A 25,319-nucleotide genomic window follows, 5' to 3' on the forward strand; every position below is an offset into this window, starting at 1 on the left:
TGAGCGGTAATGTCATAACAATGGTATTATTTAAAAAGTTCACCATCTAAGATAAATGGCCCATCTAGGACATTGACTTCATGTCTAGGGTATATGAATTCATTCATCTTAAATTTTTTGCATGCGTATATTTCATTTATCCATGGACATAGTTATTTTCCATCCGGGCAATATGATTGGTAATGAAGTATGTAAGATAAAAACATACGTGAATGTTACATAATTATTGTGAAAATTATTTGATGTCAATCAAAAAGTGCGTTGCACGTGAAAGCTTACTAGTGGAATAAAAAAGGCGGTAGCTCTTTGTAGAATGTTGTGTGCAGGAGTGCTGCAAAGTGCAAACTGGCCCACCTAACAGCTGCACAAACATTTTCTGGTCCATAGTCCATACACCGCTTCCACCTACTCCACCCGTCAAAGCCCCTCTCGCCAAAATCCCTCTCAGAACCCTAGCCCCCGCCGCGCCGCGCCGCCCCGCGGTTCCGCATGGCCGGCGCCGCCGCGCTCCGGCGGGCCGCCCGCAGCGCCGTCCGCGCGCTGGCCAACGCCCCCTCCGCTGCCCTCTCCCGGGCTATCGTGCTGCCCGAGCGCCTCCTGTCCTCCCAGGCGTCGCCGGAGCACCGCCCCCGCCCCGGCGTGTCGGCGTCGGAGCTGGGGCAGTACCCGCCGGAGCGGGTCCGGAACTTCTCCATCATCGCGCACGTCGACCACGGCAAGTCCACGCTCGCCGACCGGCTGCTGGAGCTCACCGGCACCATCCAGAAGGGCCACGGGGCTCAGTACCTCGACAAGCTGCAGGTGCGACGCCAAAATCTCCCCCCTTTCTCGCAACACGGCCAATTCAGTTGAAATGTTGGTTCTTCCATTACTTAATTTCACTGGATGAGGAAACATATTGCAACGATGCATTCGTAATTTTGATTGAAGTCCGTACATGGCAGAACTGCAGTACCAGCAGTGTCATGACTTTGATAGAAGGATGATTTTCCTTTCAAGTGTTAGTAAACGCGTCAGAGATAACAGACTTACATTAATTGGGACATACAGGGATAGCAGACAAGGCAACGAAACCATAAAAAAATTCTGTATGGTAACAACTAATTTAACCTACCGTATGTGCTAATAATAAGTTATAAGAAGATTATTACCATTTCTTTATCAGTACATTGGGATATGCAAGGGTTAGCGGAGTTTGGTAAATGTATGTAGTTTCATAAAATTATACACTGGGAATTCTTCATTCTAAATTGCAAAATGGTCGAGGGCAGTTGGTTTCTCTTTAGGCTTCCTCATTTATGTCATTACTTATTTCCAGATAGTAATATTAGGATTAGCATGAATGACATACCTTCACTGTTGACTTACCCTGTTTCTTAAATATTCCCATTTTCCTATAGTTCCTCCTGTTCCAGAGGTGGATAAATCCCTGCTGTGTAGTTTTATACTTTGAGCCCTTTATTGCAACATTTGTATCTGGTATCAACAGGTAGAGAAAGAAAGGGGCATCACCGTCAAAGCCCAAACCGCGACTATGTTCTACAAGCATACAGTGGAAACTCCCGAGTCCAATGGGACAGATACTTCAAGCTATTTGCTTAACCTAATTGATACTCCAGGTCATGTGGATTTCAGCTATGAGGTCTCCAGGTCCCTAGCAGCATGTCAGGGTGCTCTTTTAGTAGTTGATGCAGCCCAAGGTGTACAGGCACAAACAATTGCAAATTTTTACCTTGCATTTGAGTCAAACCTTAGCATTATTCCTGTCATTAACAAGATTGATCAGCCTACTGCTGATCCAGATAATGTGAAGGCCCAGTTGAAGAGGTTATTTGACATTGATCCAAGTGAAGCTCTGCTCACTTCTGCCAAAACTGGTCAAGGCCTTAGCCAGGTGTTACCTGCTGTTATCGAGCGTATACCTTGCCCACCTGGGAATTGTGATTCACCTGTACGAATGCTGCTCTTAGATTCGTACTACGATGAATACAAAGGGGTGATATGTCATGTTGCTATTGTTGATGGTGCGATGCGTAAGGGAGATAAGATTTCATCAGCTGCGACTGGTCGCACATATGAAGTCTTTGATGTTGGCATTATGCATCCTGAGCTTACCCCTACCGGAGTGCTTTACACTGGACAAGTTGGATATGTTATAACTGGAATGCGTTCAACTAAAGAGGCACGGATTGGTGATACTCTTCATCAGGCTAAGACTATCGTTGAACCACTTCCTGGTATGGGATTCTAGACCCTCCTGAAATCATTTTTTATCATCTGATTAATTTAATAGTTGGGCCCTGGGAACACCGCATTTGATTTATTGACAGTTCTACCTGCATTTTTTCTTAGTTTTTCTTTTGTGGTATTATGTGACATCATGTAAAATAGTCATTTAGGTTTCAAGCCTGTGAGACACATGGTCTTCTCTGGTGTATACCCAGCTGATGGTTCTGACTTTGAGGCTCTTAGCCATGCAATTGAGAAGCTAACATGTAATGATGCCAGCGTGTCCGTTACAAAAGAGACAAGCACTGCACTTGGTATGGGCTTCAGGTATAAGCTTTTCTGCATGCTCAGTATACTCCCCTCCGATTGATCACATGCTATCAAGTGTCCACATGCCTCAATTCATTATTGATCCGTACAAGAGTTTGTGTCATGTGTATCTTTTCAGATGTGGTTTCCTAGGATTGCTGCACATGGATGTGTTTCATCAACGGCTTGAACAAGTATAGTTTTGCTATTACTTTTGCAAGCAATTGTCAGTTTATTGGTGACATGTAATTATAAGTATTACTGTACACAGCTTTAAACAGCTTTGCACTTAATTAATACTGTAAGCACCGGTCTGATCAACTCACTCTCTCGCACTCTCACCACCGATCAGGATCACACACACACGATCACAGGAGCTCGAGAGGTTTTTTTTTTGCGATGTGGACAACATGCATCCTTTTCTGTATATTCCTTCTACTCTTATTCAGTTACAAAATGACCTAGAGCCACCAACGGCCCGAGCAAAACGCCCGCCACAACCACCACGATCGCGCCATCCCACGATCCAGTTGATGCGGGCGGTAGACCCCTTCTACGGGAGAAAAACAAGCTAGCCTAACTAACCTATCTACTCAGCTAACTAGCTGTTATTTGCAGCTAAAACGGAAGGGAAAAACGTCTAACTTACTGACAGTCTAAAGAAACGAACACATGGGGTTTAAGTCCACAATCACTCCCTAAACCCTGTGTGCTTCGTTGAGCTTTACCATCCCGATCTTTGCTCACTGCTCCTGAAGTTTAACTCGTCCCAATGCCTTGGTCAGCACATCAGCAAGTTGCTCTTCGGATCGAACGAACTCGATCTGAATCTTCCCATCCTCCACGCACCCCTGAATAAAGTGATACCTGATTTCTATATGCTTGCTGCGATCATGGAAGACAGGGTTCTTACTTAGTGAGATAGCTGATTTGTTGTCGACGTTGAGCACGGCGGCCTTCTGTTCTTCGTCCTTGATTTCTCCCAGCAACCGAGCCAGCCAAATTCCCTGACAGGCGGCAGTGGTGGCCGCCATGTATTCTGATTCACACGAAGAGAGAGCCACTACTCTCTGCTTCTGTGACTGCCAGCTTACCGGATTGCTTCCCAGGAAGAACACAACTCCGGTGGTGCTCCTACGACTGTCCACGTCGCCCCCCAGATCACTGTCGCTGTAGCCGATCAGTGGAGCTCCGTGGTCACCGCGGGTGTAGTGCACTCCCCAATGCAAGGTTCCAGCAACATAGCGCAGGATGTGCTTCACCGCCGTCATGTGCTCTGTCGTCGGCTCCTGCATAAACCGCGACACATACCCGACGGAGAATGCTAGGTCCGGCCTGGTGTGGACGAGGTAGCGAAGCATGCCTACGATGCTCCGGTATTCTGTAGCATCCACTGGCCTCGCCGTGCTCACCTTGCTGAGCTTGAACCTCGGCTCCATGGGCATGTGACAAGGATTGCACCCCGTCATGTCTGCCTTGTGGAGGATCTTGGCAGCGTACGCAGCCTGGCCGAGATCGATGCCGCCGCCGTGCTGCCTCACCTCGATCCCGAGGTAGTAGTGGAGCCGTCCCAGGTCGCTCATGTTGAAGAGTGTCTGCATCTCCTTCTTGAATCCCGCGATCTCTTCTTCGTCGGTTCCCGTGATGATTAGATCGTCGACGTAGACGCCGACCACCAGACGAGAGCTCGCAGTCCCTCTGGCATAGACAGCGTGCTCCGAGGGGCACCTTGCGAACCCTAGTGAGGCCAGGCTTGAGTCTAGCTTGGCGTTCTAGGCGCGAGGGGCTTGTTTCAGCCCATACAGTGCTTTCCTGAGCTTGAGCACCTTGGTGTCCTTGCCGGCGACAGTGAAGCCTGGTGGCTGAGCGACGTAAACCTCTTCCTCCAGATCGCCGTTGAGGAAGGCCGATTTCACGTCCATGTGGTGCACCGTCCATCCGGCTCGAGCGGCCAGAGCGAGCAGGAGGCGGACAGACTCGAGCCTAGCCACAGGCGCAAACACCTCATCATAATCCACGCCATGCTTCTGTACATATCCCTTCGCCACCAGCCTTGCTTTGTGCTTCACAACTTCTCCATTGGCGTCCTTCTTGACCTTAAACACCCACTTGAGGCCGATAGGACGATGCCCAACAGGTGGATCGACGAGATCCCAAGTATGGTTCGCCTCGACGGATTTCATCTCCTCCAACATCGCCTGTCGCCAGCATGCCTCAGTTTCTGCTTCTTGGAAGGAGCCAGGTTCTTCCCCAAGTGCCAGGTGCAGCTCGTCCATGAGTTCATCATTGTCGATGTCAGCGTCAGCCCCGCTAGGTTCCTCCAGTCCAGCCAGCAGCCCGCTTCGCGCTGCTTTCTCCGGCGTACTCATGTAGCGAGGGTTGGGGAGGAAGATGCCGTCTCTTCCTCGTGTCCTCATCGGATGCAGCGGCGCAGGGTTGGCCCTGGTGCACGCAGGGGGTGCACGCTCTTCTGCTACGCCAGCCGTGCTCCCAGTCGCGACGTTGGGGTCTCTAGCTAGCGCAACAACACCGTCTTCTTCTGTCCCTGCTGGTGCGGGAACTTCCTCGGCAGAGGGAGGTGCAGTGGTGCCACAGGGAGCCGCTTCCGGTGATGTAGACGAGCCGGCACTTGCAAGGGGTGCAAGTGTCTCGATGACGAAACCAGCGTCGGTTGCCGTAGCCTCCTTCTTCTCCCACTCCCATGCTCGTGTCTCGTCGAACACGACGTCACGAGAGACGTGGACGCGCTTGCCCACGGGGTCGTAGAGGCGGTAGGCTTTGCTCCCAGGTTCATAGCCGAGCAGCACCATAGCCTTGCTCCTGTCTTCAAGCTTCGACAGATGTGGCCGTGTTTCCTTGGCGTGTGCCACACAGCCGAACACGCGCAAGAAGTCGACGGAGGGCTTCCTGCCGTGCCAGGCTTCGAACGGAGTCTTCCCCGCGACGCTCCTGGAATATGCTCTGTTGAGCACGAAGACGACCGTCGTCACGGCCTCGCCCCAGAACTGCGGTGGCACTCCCATCCCCTTGAGCATGCATCTGGCCGTCCCGACGACGGTCTAATTCCGCCTCTCTACTACGCCGTTCTGCTGTGGGGTGTATGGTGCAGTGAGGTGTCGTTGCACTCCAAGCTCAGCTAGGTGTGAGCTGAACTCTGCCGAGTTGAACACCCCGCCGCGATCGGAGCGAAACGTCTTGAGCTTCCGTCCCGTCTCGCGCTCCGCGTGCGCCTGGAAGTTTTGGATTGTCTCCGCTGCCTCGTCCTTGCTCCGAAGCAGGTACAGCCACATGAATTTGCTGTGGTCATCAATGAGCAGCAGGAAGTAGCGCTTCCCGCCCGGTGTGGGCGGTGAGATGGGGCCGCAGAGGTCACCGTGCACCAGCTCGAGGAGCTCGACCGCACGGTACTTGGCTTGCTGGGGAAAGGGGGCTCTCCGCTGCTTCCCGACCAGACAGGCGTCGCACACTTGCTCGATGTGGTGGATCAGGGGCATCCCCTTCACCATGCCCTGTCGCGTCAGCCTCTCGAGGCCGTCGAAGTGTTGATGACCGAAGCGCGCGTGCCAGCGCCATGCCTCCTCGTCGGCGTGCGCGGCGAGGCAGACAGGGGCGGCGAGCCGCAGTCGTGCGATGTAGAGTCGGTTGCGGGAGCGAGGTACTCTGGCCAGGAGACGATTCTGTCGATCGCGCACCGTCATGACCCCGGCTTCGACGTGCGTGGGGCAGCTGCTCTCATCAAGCTGGCCGATGGAGACGATGTTGCTCCTCAGCCGTGGTATCCAGTACACGTTGGTGAGTGCACGGTGTTCCTCTACGGTTGTGGAGAAGAGGACAGTCCCTCGCCCATGGATCGGCACGAGCGAGCCGTCCCCGAACTTGACTGAACCGCGGATGCCCTTGTCCAGCTCGGAGAAGGCCGCCTCGTCTCCGGTCATGTGGTTCGACGCGCCTGTATCAAGATACGAGGCTGCATCCACATCGTCGGGGGAGCGTCGCAACTCCGCCCGGGCGCGCGACTCGTTGAGGAGAATCATCTCGTGACCCGTCACGATGGGTGGTTCGGAGGTGGTCGCGGTCAGGGAGACCTGCTCGATCATCAGCAGGCCGGGATCGTCGTCCTCTCCTGCTTGTCCCTGGGCGAGGAGAGCCTGGTCCTCCTCGTGTTTCTTCTTGCGGCAATCGCGGGCCCAGTGGCCAGGGATCCCACAGTAGTGGCACTTGTCGTGGTCTGCGTCAGCTCCCTTTGCGCCGCCAGACTCCGTGCCGGCAGGATACTTGCCTCTCCCGCCGCGGCCACCGCCACGACCGCGCCCACGGCCCCGTCCTCGCCCGCGCCCTGGTGGGCCAGACGAGTTGCTGCCGTTAGCGCCGTTAGCGGCCAGGCCCTTTTCACGTGCGCGCCACTCCTCCATGGTCAGCAGGAGGTGGGCGCCGCCTTCGCCATCGCCATCGCGATCGAAGCGATCCTCCGTCACCTTGAGACGGCCAGTGAGCTCTTCCATCGTCAGGGTGTCGAGGTCGACCAGGGTCTCAATGGAGAGCGCGACCTGGGCATACCTGCGAGGCACAACGCGAAGGAACTTGCGCACGACGCGCCCATCTCCGACAGGGTCGCCGTGGATCGAGAGGTTGTTCACAAGTCCAGTGAGTCGCATGGCGAAGTCGTCGTCGTTCTCACCGGGTTTGAAGCGGATGTCCTCGAATTCCCGGCGGAGGCTCTGCGCCATGGCCTCGCGCACAGCGGCCGAGCCCATCCGCATGGTCTTGACGGCGTCCCAGGCTTCCCTCGCCGTCTCCTTGGTGGAGAGAACGGCGAGCATCTCTGGCGGCACCGCCCGGAGGACTGCCTCCAGCGCCATGCGGTCGTCGTGGAAGTCCGTTGTTCCTGTGGTGACGGCGTCCCATAGCCCGCGTCTCTGCAGGATCGCTCGCATGAGGAGTGACCAGTCGCCGTAGTTGCTCCGAGTTAGGGTGGGGAAGACCGTCGGCAGGGCTACCTCCCGCCTCTGCACTACCGGCGCGGCGATCTCCTGCCCGCGCCTAGCGCGTCCGCGCCTCTCCATGGGTGAACGCGTCAGAGTACGCCCGCGCCTGGGCGACGGCGTCCTGGACCCGTCGGCGGCGGCGGCCCTCCTGCGCTCCTCACTGCCGGCCATGGTCCCGAGGCTGATGAGGCTCTGATGCCAATTGTAAGCACCGATCTGATCAACTCACTCTCTCGCACTCTCACCACCGATCAGGATCACACACACACGATCACAGGAGCTCGAGAGGTTTTTTTTTTTGCGATGCGGACAACATGCATCCTTTTCTGTATATTCCTTCTACTCTTATTCAGTTACAAAATGACCTGGAGCCACCAACGGCCCGAGCAAAACGCCCGCCACAACCACCACGATCGCGCCATCCCACGATCCAGTTGATGCGGGCGGTAGACCCCTTCTACGGGAGAAAAACAAGCTAGCCTAACTAACCTATCTACTCAGCTAACTAGCTGTTATTTGCAGCTAAAACGGAAGGGAAAAACGTCTAACTTAGTGACAGTCTGAAGAAATGAACACATGGGGTTTAAGTCCACAAATACCACCACGAGTTCTTTCGGACACCCAAAATGGGTCAGTATACTCTCGTAGGAAAATTTGCATCCCTATCACTGGAAGAGTCCAGTTAAGCCTATTATGGCTGATTATACTGATTAATTGGCCTGTTATACCTACTACACCTGTTTACCTACTTGTAACTGGTGAGAGTACCCAGCATGAGTATACGGCATAATATGAGGTCCAGTAGACCTGTTTTCAGTGCATTGTATATAATACCAGCCAAAAGAGGTAATTTGTTAGTGCATCAGCAGCCATGTGTATATTAAGAAAAAATCGTTTGTTAGGAAAAGTAGTGAATACCTTTCAGTGATTCTAGTGTTCAGTTTGCATGATACTGTACCTCATATTTAGTAATTAACACCCCGAAGGTTTTGTGGTCCCTTCACCCTTGGAAGAGGAATTGTTATCATTTTTGTTGTGTGGATTTAGGATTCGGAAGAATTTAGTTTGCATAATTATACACCCACTTAAGTTTGCAATATGTATCCACCTATGTCACGATTCAATAATGGAGCCTTTTTTACTCAATTGGACCATGTGCATGCACTTCTGCTCTCACCGAGAAATTGATGGCAAAAGGATGGTGGCAGTGTTCTTGCATCATCTGATGAAACTATTACTACGGGAAGTCAGCAGTCGTGAGATTTAATTTGGCACTACATTTTTTACAGGAATATGGAGCTCAAGTCATATCCACGATACCAACAGTACCATATATCTTTGAATATGGTGATGAAAGGTGAGCATTTGCAATGAATCAATGATATTATACTTGTTCTCTGCTAGGATATCTGAGCTTGATTGTTTTGTTCAGCAAAGTGCAAATTGAGAACCCTGCGGCCTTGTCTTTCAATGCTGGAAAACGTATAACGGCCTGCTGGGAGCCAACAGTCATTGCAACAATTATTATTCCTAGTGAGTAAGATCTGCTTCCTTTCTCATTAGTTTTTCTGCTCCATTTACAATTAGAAAGAGTTTGATGATGATCAACCATTTCTTTTAGGTATGTTGGGCCTGTAATTATGCTTTGTTCGGAAAGGAGGGGCGAACAGCAAGAATATACATTCATTGATGCGTAATTGTTTCCCCCGAAATCACATTTTTGAAGTAAATGTTTTTTGTTTTTGCTCATCGTGGCTATGTTTGATGCAGTAATAGAGCTTTATTGAAGTACCGATTACCTTTGAGGGAGATCATTGTGGACTTCTACAATGAGTTGAAAAGCATAACATCTGGCTATGCTACTTTTGACTATGAAGATTCTGAGTATGTACCATTTTCAATTTTAAAAAATCAGATAAGATCTGGTTACACTACTGTTTTTGTCATTTTTAGAGATTTTGAGATGAAAACGAATATGAATATCGTCGTAAGGTTGCTGCTCATTGAGTTCCTGTGCTCTGGTCATTCTTTTCCGTTGAATATTTTATATCCCCTTTGTTTCTTGAAAGTTGTTGGCCTTGCTTATGAATAGTCTCTAATCCAGCCTACTAAGTACCAACGAGAACAAATTTTTGCTTTAGACATCTTGTGTTTCAGGGAACATCTCCCGGTGACTATTTGACTAGTAACTGTTCGAGTCATTAAATGACTTAAACTGTTTTCACTCACTGGATTAATTAGCTAAGTGGTGTACAAATTATTTACATTGAATGTGAGATGACTATTCAAGTAGCACATATGAATTTCTTCTATGACGGAAAAGGAAAAAAAAAGCCACTGCTTCGTATCACTATTTCTGGTTCTTGTCACACTAACTTACTTCAGTTCACTTCAACAGGTATCAAAAATCTGATCTTGTTAAGATGGATATTCTACTTAACGGCCAGCCTGTTGATGCTATGGCCACTATAATCCATAACCAAAAAGCTCAGAAGGTTGGAAGAGAATTAGTGGATAAGCTCAAGAAATTTATAGAAAGGTATCCATTATGCTCCTTGTTTTGGGTCTCTGATGGGTAAAATGAATAAGTCTATGCCTATAGGATTTACATAGAAAATCATGAGCTTGGCGGATGTAGATCCTACATCTGTCTAATCATTGGGTAAAATTTGAACTTGAACTTTGTCTCCTTAAGTAATGCTTGTGTTCAATTTCAGTAATTAGCTAAAGCAATCGTCATAACTTCTCTGAATGCACAACACTAGACTTGCTGTATTACTTTTTTCTGGTCTACTGAGTAAAAAATCATTGCAGTGTGAAAATTTGTATTTTTTGTCATGTATGCCCAATGATGGTCACTGGCCAGTGCTCTTTGAGACTTTGACTGGATTGTTTCTGAGCATTCCCATGACTTATAAATTACAATTGGAAAGGAAATGTAGTTACATTGGAAAAGAGGATTGTGAAGCAGAAAATCGGTATTGGGGAAAATGCTGCTGCAACAAAAATATATATTCTTGTGTCGATTGGGGACACTTTATTTCCTTTCGCCACTCTTTCCATTTAAGTTCATTTTGTACTCTTTGGTCTCCATTGTGCAGGCAAATGTTTGAGATCACTATACAAGCAGCAATTGGTTCAAAGGTTATTGCAAGGGAAACGTAAGATATTAGTTCTGCTTTAGTTTTCTTGAATACTACTACATCATTACTTACACGATTTTTGTTGAAGATTTGTGTTCATTCGAAGTGGTTCGAAGTTAACATTTGTATGTACTTCACAATATTTGCAAGTGCATCTATAGCTATTTAAGAATTGAACTTTTCTGTGAATAAGTATATAGTTATTAACATGAAATGCATATTCAGTTCGGAGCAAAGTCGGATTTATCCATTCAATTTCAGGCTTGTAGTTTGCCTGAATGAGTATGTTCATTGGAGCATCAGCTGTTCCTTAGAATTTAGTGTCATGGGAAGTGGGTTTGTTTTTTCTTTTATAGTTTGCATCATAGTAGTTAAAAAAAGCAGTAGACGATAATTGTGCGTCTTGCCACTGTCTTGTGCTTTCTGACCAAAGCGCACGCTTATGCGCAGATGAAGCGCACTTAAGCACTAGGCGTTTTGCTATCGCCTAGAGCCTACGTGCACTCACCTTTTTTAACTATGGTTTTCATTGAGTTCTTTGTCTGACTTGATAATGGTTCCATCTTAACCTTTTCGTTGACCTAAAAAGATCTGCTTGTATATCATGACCAATCAGCCTTTGTGCATCAGTCCCATGGTTCAGTGTCTCATCCTATTCCGTATTTTGGTCATGAAACATGTGAAAGAGGTCCAGTTAGCTTGTTAGGACTCCCCAGTTTATTTTTAGCTTGGAGTACTAGTTAGTCATCCAGTCCTAATTTATGTTTAACTGCCCATAGCATTATTCAGTTACATGAAAATATTTTGTTCGGTATCAGGTTCACTTAGCTGGAGTACTCTTTTATTTTTTAAAGTAAAAACATGCGCATTTGACAAGCACATAAGTGAACATGTCGTCTTGTGTCATTTCCAGTCTGTCAGCAATGAGAAAGAACGTTCTGGCCAAGTGCTATGGTGGTGATATCACCCGCAAAAAGAAGCTGCTAGAGAAGCAGAAGGAAGGGAAGAAGCGCATGAAACGTGTTGGATCCGTCGATATTCCCCAAGAGGCATTCCACGAGCTACTCAAGGTCTCCAGTTCAAAGTAAACAGCCGTATTTTAGCATTGTAGCCTCAGTGTACCTGGAAGGTAAGTTTCTGTACGTTGTTCCACATGCCGTGCCTCCGCTTTCCAGAGTTAATCTGGCCTCACACATCTTCTGTCGCGTCGCAGGTCTTCATCCTAGTTAAGTGGGTACGTACTGTCGAAGAGTGTACTCTACCATTTTGCGGGTTGCGCCTTTGCCATTGTTGTGCTGGAGCCAATGGTGAAACATTGGTCCAGAAGTGCTTAGTTCACCGCGAGAAGTTTCACCTTCGGTGGCGCTTTTTGTTTTAATTGTGTCTAGAACATACACACCCTGGACCCTGGCACAGAAGAACCTTCACCACCACACGCTGACCCCGAGTGAGAAATGGATAACGTGTGGCATCGCCGGCTGGTTCATTGTTGGTGCGATCACACGCCTGGTGCCGTGCTTTACTGCACAGTTTTTTTGGAAGCAGACCAGCAAACAATGCTGCTAACAGTTTGTGTTTATTGAAACTTCTGTGCACGGCAAAACAGTGGCTTAGATCATACTCATACTTTGTTCTTTTTTATTACGGAGATCGTTCCTATAGCTCTACCTATAGCTCTACGTTTTTCTTTTTTACTTTTTGAGGTTTCCTATAGTTCTCCTTTGTATCTTTCTGGAAATGCAATAATATGGAACAAGTGGGGTTGCCCTCCCAAGTTTAGGGGTGCATTTTCCGTGCTTCTATTTTTGTCGAATGATGCGGCATCGCTGAATAGATCTTGTCTGCAAAGATAGAAGCAGTTTGTTTTGTTTTGAAGAATGTTACTCAATCCGATCCATATTATTTGTCTTATATTTGTTTAGATACGGATGTATCTAACAAAATAAAAAATACAATTCATTTAAAAAAAATTAGATGAATTCAGTGATCCAATTTTTGTCCATGCTCGTGCGCACCTGGTCAAGAAAAGTTTCATAAAAAATACAAAATAAATTCAAAAACATCCTTTTTTTTTGCATGGTAGATAATATTTTTTAGATGCATTTTAAATTTCATGATCATTTTTTTTTCAGCGGGGGTGCGGATGAGCCTAAGCATCGATCCCTGCTCTAACACAAACATGTCTACAGGAAATCAGAGTAGTAGAAAGAGCATCCATCTCCTTGAGAAAGAAAGTCAAGGAACACTCCGGTAAGGCGGTAAGAGCATCTAACTTGCAAATCCGGTCCTTCAAACGTTTATGGACGCGTCCACGCGTTCATGGATATTGACTGGTCACGTCTTAAATTTACTCGTTCATAATTTTTCATATTTGATCCGGACCTGCTCAAGGAGCCAGAGACGATGCTGGATCGTGTAAGTGGGGCATGGCTGACGGGCTCGGGTGGCGACGACGGAAGGGAGGAGGTGGATGTGCTAGGACTGGTGGACGTTAGCCGGCTTAAAATAGTCGGCTATGCTCTCGGGCGAGGAACCGGAGCGATACCACGCGATGTTCACACCGCGGCAACGGTCGAGGCATCTGTCGGACCGTCGGGTTTTGGGACGAGTCCGCGCAGGGTCCCGCCGTTAGGCCGATGTTGCGGACGTGCCCCGACTCCTATATATTGATCCCATATTTAGGTTGGATGTGAGAGGTGTCGGTCAGTCCGAGCGTTTGAGGGACCCAACTAAGTCGACTTTTTGTGATAAGCGACCGGGCGTTTAAGACGGGTTATAAGGGGTCCGGGCTGTAGATGATCTAATGTTTCATTCATAAGCTGGTGATGTAAAAGAGAGGGAGTGAGTGCCAAGAAAGTTGTAGCCATTGACAATCAGCCAAAAAGACCACTATCTTAAAAGAAAAAAAAAAAGCAGCACAAAGGGGATTTTTTTCCAAAAACAAATATGCACCAGCCGGGAATCGAACCCGGGTCTGTACCGTGGCAGGGTACTATTCTACCACTAGACCACTGGTGCTTCCATGATTCAGTCGAGGTTCAAAGCTACTTATCAGACATCCCGAAACACGTTGCCCTTATGTGCAATCAGCAATCGCATCCACTCCGACTCCACCACCACCGGCGCAGGTGGGGGGCGAGTCAAACGTAAAAGGCTCACGCCACCCCCCCACCCCCCCCCCCCACCCAGCCCCCCCCCTCCCGCAGAGGGCGGCCATGGCGATCCCGCGCCTCCGCCCCCTCCTCCTCGTCGCCGTCCTCCTCCTCCGCGCCTTCGCCTCGCTCCCCACGCAAGCCGCCGCGAGGGGCGGCCTCGACCCGTCGCCAGGTTCCGCTCCCCCCCCCCCCCCCCCCCCCCCCCCCCGTCCTTTACCTTTTGCGGCGTCTCTGCTCTGCAATGACGAGTAGCTAGCTTGGTGGGACGAGGATCCGGCAGCTCGCTTGGTTTGCGCGGATTCGGTAGGCTTCGCTGCCGTTACTCAAGAGCCTAGCTAGCCAGTGCGGATGTGCCTGGGGTTCAGTTTCGTTTTCGGCACAACCTGCACGGATTTGGGAATGGCGTTAGGTACGAGGAGCAAGAGCACCTTGGATGCATGACGACGGCCTTATATCTCGGCGGCCGATGCTGAGTGCGTGGTCACGAGGACACCCACACGTTTGGGATTTGGCCAGTAAAATGGAAACCCCGCTGTCATAAGTAGGCGCATCTTAAGTTACTAGATCCCTAAGATGCTGCCGAGGAATATCGGCCAAGATGGCATGTCGATCTGCCGCTTTCCGGGCACAGACTTAATTCAGCCCCACACGCAGAAAAATGGTTCTCTATTCGTTCTTCATAAGCTCCGCGTGCACTTTCTACCACATGGTCTTTACCCAATCAGTCTTCTGTTGTTGTGAACCAGGCATCGCCGATAGGAAACATGGGTCGTCCTCGCGCAGTCTCCTTCAGGATCAGCCCGAGATCACGTACGTTCCGTGACCGGAGATCTCACTTTCTATTCATGTTTTTATTGCGTGGGAATGCTTGCCGTAACGTGTCTGCAATGGCTTTTCCGGCAACTTTAGGGAAGAAATGGTTCGCGGATATATGAGCAACTTTGAGCTTGAGAGTGCTATACAGGACTTTGGGAGGCGCTGTGCTAATATCTCCAGGACATACAGGTATATGATGTATAATACTTTGCTACCTGCTGATGATGAGTGTGCTTAGAGTTTCTCGACCATATCTTTAGTTTGGTTGATATCCAACTGTGGTAGGTATGCAATAGAATTAAAATGCACCGCTGATCACAATGGGGTTCAATAGTTCATAATTACACTGATAGATAATTAATGTAAAAGTTAATGTGAAGGCCAAAAATTAATAGTACTAGTTTTTTTTTTCTTCATTCTTACTTCTATAAACCTAAGTCCATTCATAAACTGTGTGTGTAATTATATGTGTAATTCTGGATTGCAGTCCCTAGTTACCTGGCTTTTGAGCAGCAAGCTTCGGAAGTACTATGTGTGGATAACTTAATCTTCTGCCTAGGATAATCAATTTAATGTGTACAACTGTATTCTCCAGTCTGATAGATCTCCATTGTGCTCATATATCCAAACTTCACTTACCTATTCTTTCTTCTCTCTTTGAGGGATTACACAAACCTGTTATCAGCATCGGGAAGAGTGTAAATGGTTCCCCATTGGTATGTAACTTAACGATGATAGCTTTAGTGCTTTATTCGGTGTCAAAATTGTATACTGGATAAGTTTTCTGATTGCTTTTGTAGTGGGCCATTGAAATATCAGACAAGCCTGGGCAAAGAGAAGCTGAACCAGCATTCAAGGTTTGTGATTTCTTTATCCTTAAGAAGTGGGTTGTTCTTATAAAATTTTGCAAGGAAGTGTTCTATAATTTGAACCACCTGATGACCATCTTGTTTTATCATTCCTTTTATCTCCGGTGCTCTGAAAGAACAGCTGTGACTCAACAGCAACGGGATTCTTTTTTTTTTTCGTATTTAGAATGACTTCCTTGACACTATAACTGTTACTTTCTTCTTCTTTGTGAGTTTTCATGGGATTACCCCCTTTTCCCATGTCGATAAGAGTTAACTATGCTGTAATGGAATCACATCCAAAATCCAAAGAACATGATTTTCCTGTAGAAACTAGCTTAAAAGGTTATGCTGGCACTAATTCAGCTAACTTGCTTGAACTCTTTTATTTCAGTCCTTAGTATAATATAAGTAAGAGCTATCTATGTTGCCATTTTGATGTAGCTTTTGTTTTGGAAATTTGCAGTTTATTGGGAATGTCCATGGTGATGAGCCTGTTGGAAGAGAGGTCCTTATGCAACTTGCGTATTGGCTGTGTGATAACTACCTGAAGGATCCTTTGGTATGCGGTTCCCTAGTCGCTACAGGCTCTTTGCTTAGCCATGGAGCTTTTGACTGGCCAGCCACTTACAATTTGGTTATGTGATAAACAATCTATAGTATTTTGAGTTCTTTGTTACATGACATGAAAAGGAAACGTAGTACCTATTACCTAACAACAGTAGAAATTAATTAATTTATGGAACAAAGTTTAGATTCTGCAACATGCTGCGAATTACGTTGTTCTGGTTGCATTGCAATGGATCATGTAATGTCCAACATATTTTTCAACATTGGAGATAATGTGCTCACCTTTTTTATCTGAACAAAGCTGTTCTGTAAACTTACTCCAAAATATTTCCACCAGTTCTATGGAAATTGATACTAATATGCTGTGCTCAGAACTTAGCTGTTAAATTAATTTTGTAGGCAGCTCTTATTGTGGAGAACACACACCTTCATATACTTCCATCAATGAATCCAGATGGATTTGCTCTTAGAAGGCGTGGTAATGCAAACAATGTTGATCTCAACAGGGACTTTCCTGACCAAGTACATACTCGATGCATTAATTTCTTTATGGAAGATTCTATAACCCCGTTTGCACTTTACCTTTTTCTTGGAGTCATTCAACTTAAATTGTCATTTTTTACTGGCAGTTTTTCCCCAACAATGATGATATTAAGCACCGGCAACCTGAAACTAGAGCTATTATGAACTGGATAAAGCAAGAACACTTCACAGCCTCTGCTAGTTTGCATGGGGTAATTATTCTTCCCCAACCCTGTTTGTGAAATTATTTGATTAGTTAAGTGTTTCAATCGCCCAGTTATGTTTCTATGGTCAAGGCTACTTCGTCAAGTAGTGGGCCACATCTCTGTTTCTATTTCGGGGTTACTGTCGTGTTCTGCTTATGAAAATGCCCCAAATTTTGTGTGCCCCAAAAAGTCATATCCAGAACAAGCCTATTGTTGTGTATCTTTTTTATTCTCAGCCTGCTATATGGAGTGGTTGTGGTCACTTGTTAACTTTGCTTCTAATCACTTTTTGCTCAATTTATCACCTCTCTCACAGAAAATGCATAAGCAAATCATATTTGCGCTGCAATTGATGGATTTGATATTGTTATATTTAGTCTTATTTCTTCTCCATCTGCTATGTGGTGAAGTATTTTCTTGTTTGGAGTATACTATTCCCTCCGTCCCAAAATTCTTGTCTTAGATATAAATGTATCTAGTCACGTTTTAGTATTTAGATACATTCATTTCTAGACAAACCTAAGACAAGAATTTTGGGACGGAGGGAGTATTAATTTCCAAAAGTCGATGTTTTGGATCAGGTCAGACCCTGTAATTCTAGAACTATTTTTTTTAACCTAGTAATTCCTGTGGGCACCTCTGGTGCACTTCCATTTGATCTTGAAGTGCCAACATAATTGGTTTAAAGGAAGAAAAATAACAACAATGGCAGATTGTAGAAGATTTTTTTCAGTTTTTAATACTAGAAAGGTGATGTTCACAAATAGGACGATACGAATTACAATATGTAAGATTAAGATGTACTATGTAAAAGAAAAGAGCCATTTGTATACCACTCTACCATCTATCCATTTTCAGGATTAATTGTTGAAGGTCCAACACTAGGAATTCACCTTTTTTTTTTTCATTTTCAGATGACCCTTCTTTGTTTCATGGACATTATTCTGATATATAGATTATTCTAGTATATAGTTCTTTAGTCATTACCAATTAGCTCCTGATTGACTGATTGCCATCTATTGCCACCTGATTTGAGTTTTGCAGGGTGCTCTTGTTGCAAATTATCCATGGGATGGATCTAGAGATACAAGGTAGCCACTTTTGTAACTTACATTCAGTTTCAAGATCCCCTGCTAGTACTTTTGTGTGTCCTGTTTCTCTATATCTTACTAAGATACATCAATAAGATTTTAACCAAGGATTATCCTCCTCAAATGATGTACACTCATATCTTATGTTTGCCTCCTTGAGTCATTGCTAATACTGAAATTTTAATGTTTGCAAGTGGTTTATGCAGAGGTTGGATTGCATGTGGTCACCCATGCTTGTTAAACGGAAGCATTCTCTTGATGCCCCATAGATTTGTTAGATGTACTTTTTCTTATTTATTATAAGACCATCAAGATAGATAAGCAGCACACAGCTAAAGTTTTATGAGCAGCTGATCAACAGAGTCGTGCAAATAATGGGCTGTTAATCAATATATCGCAAGTGTCGGTGTCGGAACCCTTAGATTTTAATGTCATACAATGTTATCTTGTAATGCAATATTTTTGCCTGAGTTTTTGTTCAGTATAGCAGTTACTGCATTTGTTTTGCTATTTTTCATTCACATATAGTCTTTAGGACCACAAACTTGCTTGGTTTCAGACTTAAGCATTCTCACATAGATTGTCTTGCTTACAGAAAACAGTATTATGGATGTCCAGATGACAAGACATTCAGGTACATGGCGTCACTGTATAGTCAATCGCACTATAACATGTCTTTGAGCAAGGAATTCGAAGGAGGCATTACAAATGGAGCGCTCTGGTAAGGAAACAAAATATCGCTTTGCTACACCATATCAAACTTTCGATGTATTAACATTCCAGTGAGTGTTGCTACTTTTGAAACCTAACATAGCAGCAATTTATGGTTTGTGTTGCAGGTATCCAATTTATGGCGGCATGCAAGACTGGAACTATATACATGGAGGCTGCTTTGAGTTAACCCTTGAAATTAGTGATGTAAAATGGCCAAAAGCATCTGAGGTACTTTTGCATCTTGTTACGCTTGTGCTGCTGCTGCTGCTGCTGTAGACCATTTGGTAGACATGTTTTTGTTCTGATATTCTGTATAATCTTCTGCTACAGCTTCTTGTCATATGGAAGCAAAATAAGATGAGCATGCTCAATCTTGTGGCAAGCCTTGTAAAGGTAAGATGTTTCTAGTGTTCGATTCCTATGGTTATGCACCAGAAAGAATTAATAACCTCGACCTATTTGAAGTGAAATGGTCAGTTAGTATATGGGTTGAGGCACAGGGTTCTTCAGTCACTATGTTTGTAGCAGGGCCTGGGTTGAGGCACAGGGTTCTTCAGTCACTATGTTTGTAGCAGGGTCTGGGTTGAGGCACCATGTCGCCATTTCATTCTCTGTCCCTTCTGAAATAGTACCTTCCGGTGTTATCAAAGTTGTTCCTTTGGGTTTTGCTCCCTGCTGTTCATTTTCTTCAAGACATAGCAATGTTTATCACTGCGTGCACCATATTAACTCTTGTTTCAGACAGGAGTTCATGGAAGGATATTTGCTGCAGATACTGGCCGTCCTATACCAGGCTCACTCATGGTGAAGGGAATTGATTCAAAGGTGAGATTATTTGGCAACCTTAACCTATATCGAGGGAGGTATATGTAAGTGATATTTGGATCCTAGATGCAAATTGATTATTTTGTGGCCTTATGGATGAATGGGTAAATTTGTTCTAGAGATTTCCGGTTTTATCATTTGAGAGATCCTAATACTTGCCCCATGCTTGATCATAGATAAATGCTAGCGGATCTTTTGGCGATTACCATAGGATTCTTGCACCTGGTCAGAGCTATGAAGGTAGGCTTTGTATGTTCCTTCTATCCAAAACATCATCATCGTACACATATACGGTTAGATCGCCTGCATACATACATAAACATGGATGTGGAATTCTAAGAACAGGATGTTTCTCCTCTTCATTCTTCATTTTTCACTCGGAACTCTTGGATACATAAGAGCTTCCGATCCATTGCTATAACATCAAATGGACTTTCTTTCGTTACTGTCAGTTGTGGCGTCGATGGAAGGCTACAGACCGAAAAGAACACGTGTCATGCTGGGGCGCGAAGCCACGAATCTGGACTTCATCTTGGACCCAGACGGAGCTGTCAGGCGAACCAAGCCGCTCCGCAATGACTGCGGCTGCAGTTGCAATGACAACAGCAACACCGGCAAGCCTTTCCTCCTCCGGGAAGCTTACCTCTGGCTGTATCTCCTGGCCCTGTTCTTCCTGCTGGCGCTTTACCTGCTCTTCAGGAGGAGAATGGCATTGAGGCTCGCGGCTCATCGTCACCCACCGCCGAAACGGCCTGTTGCCGTGTGACTGAGATGAATAATCTGTCTGTTCTAGGGCTGCTATGTAGCATAATCGCCGCCTTTATGATCTGTTGTACGCAAGTTGGATTAGATCGTGGCCGTAAAATGTGCCATGGAAGTTTTGCATAGTCTTAGCTGGAGATATTATGTGTTTTTACTGAATTCGTGCGAGTTAAGTGGATACAAAATTACAGATATGAAGATGGATAGAGTGGATCAGTGACGCAGACCGAGTATCTTAGTTTTGTGGTCTCATCATCAATCATCATGCAAATAATATGGAAGGTGTCCACTGACGAGGGATGTTATATTTTACGGTGCACTATATTTGTGCGATGTTATATCAGCAGTTCTGGGAAGAAAATCATGACTGATTTTCATGAAATCTACATCGATCCAATGCCCAATTAACCATGAACCATCCTATGGTTGAATTGTTATGAGGACAGTGGTATCCCTAGTCCAAAAAGTATGACCAATTAACCCACGAGGGAATCCACAATTCGCCAATTAGAAAAGAGAACTTAAATATACATAGGATACAAATCCAAATATGCATGATTTCCGATCACAAACTAACACGAGACAAAAGTAGAGTAGTTTCGACGAGATTCATTCAGAGCCTGAAGTGGTGGAGCGCGGAGGTGCCGTCGAGGCCCTTGGCCCGGTAGTGCCGGAGCAGCTCCTCCACCGTCGCGCCCCTGTACCGCGCGCCTCCTTCACCTCCGGCGACGATCGGCCGCAGCACCCTCGTGGACGCGGCGGCGCCGTACGTCCGGAAGAAGCAGGCCACCGACACCCGGGGCCCCGCGCCGTTGGCCACCACCCGGTGCTCCACGCTCTTGAACCTGTCGTTGGACACGAGCTGCAGGTAGTCGCCGACGTTCACCACCAGCGCCCCCGCCACCGCCGGCACATCCACCCAGACAGAAGACTCGCCGTCCTCCTCGAGGTTGTCGACGAGCACCTGGAGGCCGCCGATGGCGTCCTGGAGCAGCACGGTGAGGAAGCTGGGGTCGGAGTGCTTGGTGGTGCCCATGGTCAGGCGCGGCTCCGGGCACGCCGGGTAGTAGTGGGCGGCGAGGTTGAGCCCGTCCGTGCACGCGGCGTCCTCCTCCAGGTGCCCGGGGCGGAGGCCCATCGCCTCCGACAGCAGCCCGAGCAGCTCGTGGTACAGCCGCCGCGCCAGCGCAGCGTACTCCGGCGCGACGTCCCGGAGCGCCGGCGGGATCTCCTCGGGCGCCGGAGGCGCGTCCGGCGCCATGTCGATGTAGACGCTGTCGCGCCAGTTGGCCGCCGGTGACTGGAACAGGTCGAAGTTGCTGGCGTACCTGACGCGCCGGCCGTGGTCCCGGCTGTAGTAGGGCGCCCTGGCCTCGGCCGGCTCCTCGTGGAAGCGCCGCACCGCCGCGAGCATCCCGGACGTGGTCGCCTCCGGCACGCCGTGGTTCACCACCTGGAAGAAGCCCACCGTCTCCGCGGCCGCCCTCACCGCGCCGACCACCGAGGCTCGCCCCTGCGGCGTCACGAGGCCGGCGAGGTCGATGACCGGGATGGTGAACCGGTGCTCGTGACGAGGCCGAGGAGACGCGTCGAGGGGGAGGGAGTCCGGCGGGTGGTGGAAGATGGCCGGGACGGCGGTGACGCCAGCATCGACCAGGCCCTTGACGCCCGCCTTGGTGTCGTCGAACGCCTGGAGCGCCCGGCGCCGCTCGTGGACGGCCGTGGATGCGGTAGTGGTGGTGGACATGTCGCCGGAGAATGGAGCGTAGCGTGGCTGGCAGTTGGTAGGTCGTCGGCGCTGGGGTGTCCGGATATACACGCACGTACGACAGGCTGGGGCGGTGTGGGCCGAAATCACTGTTCTGATGTTAAGCCTAAACAATAATATAAAATAATTTTTGTATAAAAAATATTTCATGATCTAACTTTTTTAACAATGTTAGAGACCGTGTCTTTTTTTTAAGGTAATATCACTGGTGCCTAAACTTGCCCTGGATGTTTAGTTTGGTGCCTCAACTTGTAAAATACACGTAATAAGTGCTAAAATTTGGCAATTTGGTTCAAATACGGTGCGAAACACGTTTGTCTACGGATTCGCTGCTGACTAGGCTTGACAGCGTGGCGTGGGACCCCTTGTCAGCCACTGGAGAGGCGTGCCCGTTGTCTTTTTTTTCAGAAAAGCCCCTGGCTCGGCGGGACAGTTGACCGCACTGGATACAGAATATAGTGTTAAGTACAGAATAGAAGGCTAAATCATTAGTTATCTCTGACTGTCCCACTGACTACTAGCGCAAGACTTGCACACCCAGGTCCTGGGTTTGAATCCCAGGACACCCTTTTTGGAAATTTTTGTAACATGTTCAGTTTGTGAATAATATAATCACTACAATTTGACAGCATCAGAAGAACTAGATATTTTTTGCAACATGTTCAGTTTGTGAACAATATAATCACTGAAATTTAACAGCATCATAAACTGTTCTAGAAACTAATCATCAGTAACACAGTTGCACTGAATTTTAATGGCAAGAAAGAATTTTAACAGCAAGAATGACAGCAGATTCATATAACACTTCAAGACTAGAATTTGACAGTACATGAACATAACACTGGAGCTATAAAACATACTGAAAGTGCCGCATGCCAACATACTTAAGTGCAGTACGTATAAACTGACATGTTCATTACATAAAAAAAGGCATCTAAACAAATAAACCAAGGTCATTGGTGAACTTAGTTGCATTCCATAAAGTTCAGTCATGAACTTCTGCATCCATGATGGGCATCTACATGTGCATGAAGTCATCATCCCACTCATCCCCCCCTGGTGCATTTTGCGTTATTGGCTCTCCCTCTGCTGTCACATGTGACCTATCTGAATCAGGTCCAAATATCAAGTTCCAAAATCCAGCACCTGGTCCAGTCCTTCCTTGAAATTTCTTCAACGACATCTTCTCATTGTCCCTGAAGTCATCTTTGATTTTTCTAGTGAGAAACGGAGCCGTCAGTCCCTTGAGATTCTAGGCTTTAGTACAAGTGTGCTCATCAAAGTACTTTTTAATAACAAATCTGGATATTTTGTTGTCATTGCTTGCCATGAGATACCAGGGGCACTTACCACTGCACACAGCTATTATTTTCTTGGATGTGTTCTTTGTCTTCTTCACTTGAACTCTGTTTCTAATGCTATACGATGTAATATCATGTCTCAGCTCCTGCACATTACCAAAAACCTGTCCAAGCTTGAAAATAGGGTTATTCAAATCAGTTTCTGGATTAAATCCCTTGAAGTGGCACTTCAACTTCTCCCTCTGTTCATTGGACAAATGTAAGTGTGAATCATCTAGAGCATCCTCTGCTAACTCTGCTTCATAGTCACAAGATGTGTCCTCTCTATGATCATCCACTTCTTTGTCAACATTTTTTACATAGAGATCGTCATCCCCATCTTCTATGTCATAGTCGCTGTCATAGAAATCCTCACCTGTCTCTGATTCAGCTGCATTTACTCCATCTTCTTCCTTCAATTCTTCATCAACACAACCTGAGGATGAACCTTCCCCAAATAACCTCCTAGACCTCCTCTTATTTGGCACACTTCTCTCCTCAGGACAGCGATATTGCTCTTTTCCCTTGCTTTCTTTTTCTGGAGTAATGACCTTTGAAAGTATAGGAACTCCATCAAGTAAAATATCATCTCTGAGAGCAATGTCAAGTCTCTCTCCATGGTCTACAATCAGTAACAAGTTCTTGTGCTCTGTAGTTACTGTTATCATTGCAAGGATATCTGCATCACATGTCAAATTTCTTAGCCCATCAACCAATGTCTTTCCAGGCTGACACCAGTATACATCAAGCTTCAAACAATCTCTGTCATAACCTAGCTGCTGCAAAAAGTCGTCAATCCATAACAAGGACCATGTATCACTGTCACAGTTGTCAAACCATGCAACTTCATAATCCATGTAGGTGTTGTTGTTGTCAATTCCACAAAAGAAACCTTTGTGATGTATCTCAACCGAGAAAAGGCCATCAAAAGCATCTGAAACATCAGCGCACACCAGAAACTTACAAATTGCAGGCTTTTAACAGAAGGCGAAATCAATCTTAACCCTACCGCGAACAGGGGAAAGCTCGGTCGAGAAAGGCAAGGTGGTTCTCACCGTAAGGAGGGGCTGCATCTCCAGGAGCACGCCGACGGGGCTCCGCCATCCTCGCCGGCGATGATCAATCCGGTCGCCACGATCCACGGGGGCGGCGCCTTCCCACGATCAGAAGGGAGAGACAGAGGAGGAGGAGCGCTCGAGGCAGACGAACATGCAACAGGAGGTGATATGGAAAAAGTTGTGCGAGCTGCCCTGTCCCGCCGAGCCAGGAGCTTTTCTGAGCGAGAAACATTAGTCCAAGGTTTTTTATTGGAAAAAGGCCAGCGGCGGAACGTGCACACGCCTCTCCAGTGGATGACAAGGGGCCCCACGCCACGCTGTCAAGCCCAGTCAGTAGCGAATCCGTAGACAAACGTGTTTGGCATCGTATTTGAACCAAGTTGTCAAGTTTTAACACTCATTACGTGTATTTTACAAGTTGAGGCATCAAACTGAACATTCAGGACAAGTTTAGGCACCACCAGTGATATTACTTTTTTTTTTACTTAAAAACATCAAGATAGTTTACGGTGCTGCAATCACATGAAAATACCCAGATAACTTACGTTGCATTCTATATGGAAAGGTTTTTTCGTTTTTGCCTCATATATTCAAGTGTTCTGACAATGATTTCATCAATGCTTGGCTGCATTTTTAGATTTAAAAATTATGTTTTGGTAGTAACCTCATGGCCTTTTTAACCTGTCACGTCAGCGAGCCTTACAACCACTTAAATATCTATGAATCGTCCCTAATAATAATAAACCATGGATCGCAAGTCGCTGGCGATTTTGCAGAAAACCCCCTCTATTTCTTCGAAATCAACCCGCGGTCCTTCTTTAAGTGAAAAAATCGTTTCAGTTTTAGTTCGCGTTCCTTTCTTCTATCTTATCCACTGCCCCGCCTCTTCCCCTGCTCTCGCCATCGCCCGCAGAACTCCCCCCAATCCCTACTCGCTCGCCGAGATCCAAGACGGACGCGGCGACTCGGAGCGGACGC

At 46.9% G+C, this 25,319-nt stretch overlaps 3 protein-coding genes and 1 non-coding gene across 6 annotated transcripts; 2 read left to right on the top strand and 2 right to left on the bottom strand.

The window, feature by feature from the left end:
- Positions 1-409: 409 nt before the first annotated feature.
- Positions 410-12,453, top strand: LOC123408661 (translation factor GUF1 homolog, mitochondrial). The gene is made up of 12 exons (XM_045101719.1): positions 410-801; positions 1,490-2,237; positions 2,400-2,556; positions 2,678-2,732; positions 8,813-8,880; positions 8,956-9,060; positions 9,145-9,216; positions 9,294-9,407; positions 9,922-10,062; positions 10,625-10,684; positions 11,580-11,795; positions 11,880-12,453. Exons 1-11 carry the CDS (start codon positions 490-492, stop codon positions 11,752-11,754), a joined length of 2,007 nt encoding a protein of 668 aa, XP_044957654.1. The 5' UTR covers positions 410-489; the 3' UTR covers positions 11,755-11,795; positions 11,880-12,453.
- A 1,160-nt stretch (positions 12,454-13,613) lies between these two features.
- TRNAG-GCC lies at positions 13,614-13,684 on the bottom strand. The gene has a single exon. It is a non-coding gene; the product is annotated as a tRNA-Gly (tRNA).
- Positions 13,685-13,786: 102 nt separating this feature from the next.
- Positions 13,787-20,484, top strand: LOC123407777 (carboxypeptidase SOL1). 3 transcript variants are annotated; one of them, XM_045100991.1, is made up of 15 exons: positions 13,787-13,993; positions 14,568-14,631; positions 14,731-14,826; positions 15,323-15,353; positions 15,438-15,494; positions 15,952-16,047; positions 16,455-16,577; positions 16,685-16,789; positions 17,828-17,874; positions 18,470-18,595; positions 18,714-18,816; positions 18,919-18,981; positions 19,330-19,413; positions 19,590-19,653; positions 19,866-20,484. In XM_045100991.1, exons 1-15 carry the CDS (start codon positions 13,882-13,884, stop codon positions 20,177-20,179), a joined length of 1,485 nt encoding a protein of 494 aa, XP_044956926.1. In that variant the 5' UTR covers positions 13,787-13,881; the 3' UTR covers positions 20,180-20,484. The 3 variants fall into 3 exon arrangements, with proteins under 3 accessions (XP_044956926.1, XP_044956927.1, XP_044956928.1); XM_045100992.1 differs by lacking the exons at positions 13,787-13,993; positions 14,568-14,631 and having other exon boundaries at positions 14,738-14,826; positions 15,300-15,353; XM_045100993.1 differs by lacking the exons at positions 13,787-13,993; positions 14,568-14,631; positions 14,731-14,826; ... (1 more) ...; positions 15,438-15,494; positions 15,952-16,047 and having other exon boundaries at positions 16,510-16,577; positions 16,717-16,789.
- A 198-nt stretch (positions 20,485-20,682) lies between these two features.
- LOC123407779 (1-aminocyclopropane-1-carboxylate oxidase homolog 1-like) lies at positions 20,683-22,031 on the bottom strand. Its single transcript, XM_045100994.1, has one exon. It carries the CDS (start codon positions 21,920-21,922, stop codon positions 20,789-20,791), a length of 1,134 nt encoding a protein of 377 aa, XP_044956929.1. The 5' UTR covers positions 21,923-22,031; the 3' UTR covers positions 20,683-20,788.
- Positions 22,032-25,319: the final 3,288 nt, after the last annotated feature.

The sequence above is a fragment of the Hordeum vulgare genome, chromosome 7H, assembly GCF_904849725.1.
Source record: "Hordeum vulgare subsp. vulgare chromosome 7H, MorexV3_pseudomolecules_assembly, whole genome shotgun sequence".
In the NCBI taxonomy this organism is placed as follows: domain Eukaryota; kingdom Viridiplantae; phylum Streptophyta; class Magnoliopsida; order Poales; family Poaceae; genus Hordeum; species Hordeum vulgare.

Excerpts from the sequence above, each read along its gene's own strand:
- LOC123408661 (XM_045101719.1), top strand. The coding sequence starts at position 490 with ATGGCCGGCGCCGCCGCGCTCCGGCGGGCCGCCCGCAGCGCCGTCCGC. Across the intron at positions 9,061-9,144 it reads ACAATTATTATTCCTAGTGA|GTATGTTGGGCCTGTAATTA; the intron begins GTAAGATCTGCT and ends CATTTCTTTTAG. Across the intron at positions 9,217-9,293 it reads GAATATACATTCATTGATGC|TAATAGAGCTTTATTGAAGT; the intron begins GTAATTGTTTCC and ends TGTTTGATGCAG.
- LOC123407777 (XM_045100991.1), top strand. The coding sequence starts at position 13,882 with ATGGCGATCCCGCGCCTCCGCCCCCTCCTCCTCGTCGCCGTCCTCCTC. Across the intron at positions 16,048-16,454 it reads ACTACCTGAAGGATCCTTTG|GCAGCTCTTATTGTGGAGAA; the intron begins GTATGCGGTTCC and ends TTAATTTTGTAG. Across the intron at positions 16,790-17,827 it reads CCTCTGCTAGTTTGCATGGG|GGTGCTCTTGTTGCAAATTA; the intron begins GTAATTATTCTT and ends TGAGTTTTGCAG.
- LOC123407779 (XM_045100994.1), bottom strand. The coding sequence starts at position 21,922 with ATGTCCACCACCACTACCGCATCCACGGCCGTCCACGAGCGGCGCCGG.